Source organism: Bombus flavifrons, unplaced genomic scaffold, assembly GCF_040668555.2.
Source record: "Bombus flavifrons isolate JBK064 unplaced genomic scaffold, iyBomFlav1_principal scaffold0030, whole genome shotgun sequence".
Lineage (NCBI taxonomy): Eukaryota > Metazoa > Arthropoda > Insecta > Hymenoptera > Apidae > Bombus > Bombus flavifrons.
Window position 1 is genome coordinate 119,739 of NW_027184775.1, and position 7,714 is coordinate 127,452.

Consider the following 7,714-nt stretch of genomic DNA (forward strand, 5'->3'; position numbering starts at 1 on the left):
CTAATGTTCTGTCAAAAGAAGATTGTAAAAAGATTATCAGTTGAAAAGTTTATTATAAAGGCATTATTATAAACGAGGAGATTTATAGTCGATAGTAAATTATTCTAGTAATTTCGAATAAAGTTAACACGTATAGAAGACCCAACCAACGTATTACCCTTCTTATGCTATCGCATCGACATTGTCCTTTAGTTCCCTGACTTTCGCGTACTATGTGTCTAAAATATGTATACATATGTACATATGAATATAGTTCGAAATAAGTATTTAGCGACTTTTAAGTTCTTTGTTACTTATTAAAGGATGGAAACAGTGCGTTCTTGTGGTTGAAAGGGAATAAGATCTTGTCTTCTCTGCGAAACTGAACATAAGATTGTGAAACCCAATCTTAAGACTCATTTTGAGGTTATGTCCCAAAAGTTTGTCTTTTTTACAAATAAGTTTTCTATTATGTTATATACTTGGACAATTAATTTATTTGGTAGCATTGCTATTTTTAATATTTTTTATGAAAGATTTAAATTATTTATTTATTATTTAATTTATCCGTCAATGAAACAAATGATTTTCTAACGCAAGTATGTAATTTTTAATGTAGGCAGTATGTATTAATGTAGGCAAAGTTACTGTTTTATGTACAAAATATGAAAGGTAACGTTGTTATTGAACTAGATAATTTACTTTTTTATTAAATTTACACACATAACATTTAAAATTTGTTTCTATGTCTTATTAACTATTATGGATTATAATATTTTAGAAATGTTCCAGTTATGTATATTGTCCAAACTGTGACAAATCGTGGCCTGGTTGGGATGCTGATCTTTACAAAAATCATCCGTATCATCGAGGAACAGCCATAGAATTTCCTGGTGTATATATAAAGGTATTTACTTACCTGTATCCGATACATCCTTCCATTATTTAATTTCTAATTCATGGCAATATTATTCGTTAATTTTCCCTTTCAAACTAATTTACATTTAAGAATATAACAAGAGATTATCAACCATCAATTATAAAAAAAGAAGTAAGATTTTTTAGTGAAGAGAACTTGATAAAAAGTATTGTTAGAATAATAATTTTATTATTATTATTTATATTTGAGATAATATTCGTAAGAAATTAATATTAACCTATTGTTTTATATTCACTTTTATACAAAGCTAGATTTTCTAAATCCTTGGGAAATTAATTCATTGAAGAACGCGCTTGAAAAAATACCTTGGGAAGTTTCTCAGAGTGGAAGAAGGAAACAGGTATTTCAAACAGTATAATATATAACTACATTTATTATTATAAAATTTTGAGATATCGATAAAGTTTATTAATAGATAAGATAGGAAGATTTAAGACATAATTTAAAAACTCCAGAATTTTGGTCCAAAATGCAACTTCAAGAAAAGAAAGCTTCAGTTGGGTTTTTTTGATGGTTTTCCAAAGTCTACTCAATTTGTGCAACAAAAATTTTGCCAAGTACCCATGCTTAATAATTTCCAAACGGTAGAACAATGTACTTTAGAGTATGATTCGCTACGAGGAGCTTCAATAGATCCACATATCGATGACTGCTGGATTTGGGGTGAAAGAATAGTTACTGTGAATGTCATGGGTAACTCAGTTTTAACAATGAGTCCTTACCATGGTCCAGATACAAAATATAATTTAGAAAGCGTTGCAGAGTATTCCACTATACTCGAAGGCTTCGAATTTGATACAAATGATAAAAATGAAAGTAATAAAGATATCGTTGTAAGGCTCCCAATGCCAGAGGGATCGCTTATGATTCTTTATGATAGTGCAAGGCAAGAAATTTTTCTTACAGACATGGCGAATTAGTACTTAAACATCTATATCGTATTATATTTCTGTAATTGTTTGGCAAATTTAGTTATACAATTATTTTAATTGTCAGGTACAACTTGAGAAAGTATTTTATAACATAGATAAAATAGAATATAATGAATGTGAATTTTATTGCATTATTTACATAATTACTAGATTCTCTTCTATATTTTTTGTAGGTATAAATGGGAACATTGTGTTTTAAGAGAAGATATAACTTCTAAGCGAATTTGTTTGGCTTATCGCGAATTAACTCCTCCATATTTATGCACCTCAACAAATAATGAAATAGTCAAAGAACTCTTAAAGAGAGCTTCGGTCCTTCAATGAAGTGTGACTAAGGTTTGAAAATAATTTATTCCAACAAAGTATGTAATATAAAATTTGTACGAAATATTTGTACGTTTCATTATGTATTATGAAAATATATTAGATCCTTCTATATATATATATATATATATATATATATATATATATATGTCGGAGTAGCGTTGGGGTCAGGATTGTGGGTGTTTGGTGAGTCTTCATTGAAATTAGCCATCGTTGCGATATAATAAAGACACAGTTTATTAGCACAGGCACGGATGATACAAGTTTAACAATCGACTGTGGTGATTAGGCACCCGCGATACTAGTAACAATGGTCTCGGGTTCGATAACGAAACCGCGGTCAGAGGGATGATGGTTGAACGTGTTCGCGAAGTCTAAGTCCGCACAATAATTCGTAAGAACGTTACTTCCTTCAGTTGACGAGATCGCGTGAAAGAATGACTTTTCCGTCCCGATGATGCCACAGAGGAAAACTATATCGGGGTGTGTCTAAGGGCACGAGATCATCGGATTCGTCGAGGATAGTCTTCGTTCCGGGAGTAAGGGAAATTGGCGTTGCTGCTAATTGGTCAATTTCCATATCGGTGGTTGGAAAAGATGCTAGCCGCCCTCGAGGGAAAGTTGCTAGTGGGAGACGCCGTTCGTTGAAAGAAATAGATCTCCCCTATCTTCCCGTAGTTGGGACAAAGACTGTTTATCTGTTCGAAGGACTTTAGGTAACTAGATATTAGTGTTTATAACGGCCCTCGGGCTAGCTGGTCACGTACTGTGGAGAGACATCGACATCTGGCAATCATCTTTCTCGAAGAATAGGAACTGCGTGTGGCCACGGGACAGAGACCGTTGGAATGTTTACTGTCGTGTGTCGCCAGAGATATTTCTTTTAAGGAGAGCTATAGAATTACTTCATAGCTTTGTTAGACAAAACGTTCATCCCTTGACCGCGGGCACGTTGGCGACCGACTGTCGCCTCGAGCCCAAGCTCACTGTCACAAATCTCGGACAATTACAATTAGGTTGAATAACTACAATTGTTTAATTACAGCTATAGTAGGCTCTAGGTTACAATGTTGCGGGATTATCCAGCATTCCAGAGGCTCCGGTGTTCTTTCCTCTCCGACATATATATATATATATATATATATATATATATATATATAAGTGAATATAAGCATATATATATACACACATATATATCTACAGCTACAGTTTTATAGAAACGTAATAATAAATGAAATTAGATATCTACTATTAGGTATTTAATTTCTAAAAGAAACTGACGAAAAAAAGTATTAAATTTAGAGCAATATATAAAAATCGATCTTCATTAACAAGAAATGAAGAAGGGAACTAACCAACCTACGCGACGTACTCCCGTGCACCAGATAACTCTAAGGCTCGGCGGAAAGCCCAAGCATTGACCTTCTCTCGATTCCTGTCAAGTAGTCTGGATCTTATCACGGTCGATGGCAAAGACCGATGATACTAGTGACCCAGCAAACAGGCCTGCAATTTAACACACTCCAACTGAAACAAGTGAGTACCCGGGGAGGGACCGCTGAACAGGATTACGAAGGCAAGAGGCCTCAACTGCACAGTGGGGTCCACTCACGAGGATGGACCGCTGAACAGGATTACGAAGGCATTACCCCAACTGAACAGTGGGGTCCCCCCGCCCGCGAGTTTTTCACTTAAACAGGATTACGGAGGACGTGAAATGCAGGTTTCTGTCCGAGTACCGAAGTACCAATCGGACAGTATTGCGGTCGCAGGTATCACCAGTGCGATGACAACTCCCGTGATTCGAGGCAAACGACGGGCAGTTTTCGAGCAGTTACTAACCACAGAGGTGTGCTTGGGGCGACTTACGAATCCAAAGATTTGTCCAGTGCACGTTGACCCGCACGTACCCGGAATACGCGCGAACGAGTACGTCACGCTACGGTTTTGAAAGAACTGAGCGACCGCGAACCGATATATCGTGGGAACAATTTTTCCAGTGTGGTAAGCGAGGGGATCAAAAGAGACGAGATCTTTATTTTTCGTTCCAAGATAGATAAGTATCTTTGTACAGAATGAGCTTACAATGCATATAACATAGGTATCTATCTTATGATTAATTAAGGCTAAAACGCTCGCATCCCACGGTGTCCCACGATGTCCCACGATGTCCCACGGTGCCCCCGCGGGGGGTTATTAGTCCAGTCTAGATCACCAAAATTCTTTTAGAGGCTTTTGGTCATCTAAACTGGACTGTTGCGTAGTTCTTGGCTTGGTATCGGTTTCCTAAGATTAATCGACTGATTAATTTTTGGAAAACGATGCCAATTACCAGGTCTCACCACGAGGAGGTGACTACGCACGAGACCCGCCCATGGGTTATTTAAAAACTACACATCGACCTCGACATTCAACCTATTGGCAGAATGTCCAGTTTTGACTCTACTTGACCATGGGCCTGCGTAAAGAAATAGTTGTTTCGTAGTCTAACCGCGAAACACATATCTCCAACGCAGCGCTTACATGAATCTTTACAAACGTAGAACAAGGCATACGTAACGCAACATCTATCTCCCACACAACGATTACATCGATCAGTACAAATATTATACAATAATTCGCATGCCTACTGGCAGCATTCGGTATCGAAGACACATTTATCTAACTTGGAACGAAAAGAAGAAAATGAAGCTACTGACACTGTATATACCATTTCGTGTCTTGCAGAAGGGACATACGAGTCGCTGTACTAAACTGTTTAACGTTCTTCTTTTGCGACGCTATAAGATATTGAAGATATTGAAAAGTTATATAACGTGATTTCAATAAGTTTCCCTTAAAAATGGGAAAGCAAGAAGATGCCCGATGTATCAGATGATAAAGGAAAAAATCGCGGCGCGCCCGAAACGAACGAGATCGCGATCTCTCGAAAGAACTAACAAACCTACGCGAAGTACTCCCGTGCACCAGATAACTCTAAGGTTCAGCGGAAAGCCCAAGCATTGACCTTCTCTCGATACCTGTCAAGTAGTCTGGATCTTATCACGGTCGATGGCAAAGACCGATGATACTAGTGACCCAGCAAACAGGCCTGCAATTTAACACACTCCAACTGAAACAAGTGAGTACCCGGGGAGGGACCGCTGAACAGGATTACGAAGGCAAGAGGCCTCAACTGCACAGTGGGGTCCACTCACGAGGATGGACCGCTGAACAGGATTACGAAGGCATTACCCCAACTGAACAGTGGGGTCCCCCCGCCCGCGAGTTTTTCACTTAAACAGGATTACGGAGGACGTGAAATGCAGGTTTCTGTCCGAGTACCGAAGTACCAATCGGACAGTATTGCGGTCGCAGGTATCACCAGTGCGATGACAACTCCCGTGATTCGAGGCAAACGACGGGCAGTTTTCGAGCAGTTACTAACCACAGAGGTGTGCTTGGGGCGACTTACGAATCCAAAGATTTGTCCAGTGCACGTTGACCCGCACGTACCCGGAATACGCGCGAACGAGTACGTCACGCTACGGTTTTGAAAGAACTGAGCGACCGCGAACCGATATATCGTGGGAACAATTTTTCCAGTGTGGTAAGCGAGGGGATCAAAAGAGACGAGATCTTTATTTTTCGTTCCAAGATAGATAAGTATCTTTGTACAGAATGAGCTTACAATGCATATAACATAGGTATCTATCTTATGATTAATTAAGGCTAAAACGCTCGCATCCCACGGTGTCCCACGATGTCCCACGATGTCCCACGGTGCCCCCGCGGGGGGTTATTAGTCCAGTCTAGATCACCAAAATTCTTTTAGAGGCTTTTGGTCATCTAAACTGGACTGTTGCGTAGTTCTTGGCTTGGTATCGGTTTCCTAAGATTAATCGACTGATTAATTTTTGGAAAACGATGCCAATTACCAGGTCTCACCACGAGGAGGTGACTACGCACGAGACCCGCCCATGGGTTATTTAAAAACTACACATCGACCTCGACATTCAACCTATTGGCAGAATGTCCAGTTTTGACTCTACTTGACCATGGGCCTGCGTAAAGAAATAGTTGTTTCGTAGTCTAACCGCGAAACACATATCTCCAACGCAGCGCTTACATGAATCTTTACAAACGTAGAACAAGGCATACGTAACGCAACATCTATCTCCCACACAACGATTACATCGATCAGTACAAATATTATACAATAATTCGCATGCCTACTGGCAGCATTCGGTATCGAAGACACATTTATCTAACTTGGAACGAAAAGAAGAAAATGAAGCTACTGACACTGTATATACCATTTCGTGTCTTGCAGAAGGGACATACGAGTCGCTGTACTAAACTGTTTAACGTTCTTCTTTTGCGACGCTATAAGATATTGAAGATATTGAAAAGTTATATAACGTGATTTCAATAAGTTTCCCTTAAAAATGGGAAAGCAAGAAGATGCCCGATGTATCAGATGATAAAGGAAAAAATCGCGGCGCGCCCGAAACGAACGAGATCGCGATCTCTCGAAAGAACTAACAAACCTACGCGAAGTACTCCCGTGCACCAGATAACTCTAAGGTTCAGCGGAAAGCCCAAGCATTGACCTTCTCTCGATACCTGTCAAGTAGTCTGGATCTTATCACGGTCGATGGCAAAGACCGATGATACTAGTGACCCAGCAAACAGGCCTGCAATTTAACACACTCCAACTGAAACAAGTGAGTACCCGGGGAGGGACCGCTGAACAGGATTACGAAGGCAAGAGGCCTCAACTGCACAGTGGGGTCCACTCACGAGGATGGACCGCTGAACAGGATTACGAAGGCATTACCCCAACTGAACAGTGGGGTCCCCCCGCCCGCGAGTTTTTCACTTAAACAGGATTACGGAGGACGTGAAATGCAGGTTTCTGTCCGAGTACCGAAGTACCAATCGGACAGTATTGCGGTCGCAAGTATCACCAGTGCGATGACAACTCCCGTGATTCGAGGCAAACGACGGGCAGTTTTCGAGCAGTTACTAACCACAGAGGTGTGCTTGGGGCGACTTACGAATCCAAAGATTTGTCCAGTGCACGTTGACCCGCACGTACCCGGAATACGCGCGAACGAGTACGTCACGCTACGGTTTGAAAGAACTGAGCGACCGTGAACCGATATATCCTGGGAACAATTTTTCCAGTGTGGCAAGCGGGGGGATCAAGAGAGACGAGATCTTTATTTTTCGTTCCAAGATAGATAAGTATCTTTGTACAGAATGAGCTTACAATGCACATAACATTGGTATCTATCTTATGATTAATTAAGGCTAAAACGCTCGCATCCCACGGTGTCCTGCGATGTCCCACGATGTCCCACGGTGCCCCCGCGGGGGGTTATTAGTCCAGTCTAGATCACCAAAACTATTTTGGATGATCAAGACCAGACTATACTCATGTAGTTTTTAGCTTGATATCGTTTTCGAATAATAATACTAATATTCAAAATAGTACCTGGTGTATTATTATTTGGAAAACGATACCAATTACCGGGACCCACCACGAGGAGGTAAC

At 40.1% G+C, this 7,714-nt stretch overlaps 1 protein-coding gene across 1 annotated transcript; it reads left to right on the forward strand.

Moving 5' to 3' along the window:
- Positions 1-379: 379 nt before the first annotated feature.
- LOC138189375 (alpha-ketoglutarate-dependent dioxygenase alkB homolog 4-like) lies at positions 380-2,175 on the forward strand (the record flags this gene model as incomplete). The annotated part of the gene is made up of 5 exons (XM_069131439.1): positions 380-405; positions 772-886; positions 1,167-1,259; positions 1,375-1,805; positions 2,025-2,175. Coding segments are annotated over 5 exons (816 nt in total), but the record flags the coding sequence as incomplete, so codon positions are not given.
- Positions 2,176-7,714: the final 5,539 nt, after the last annotated feature.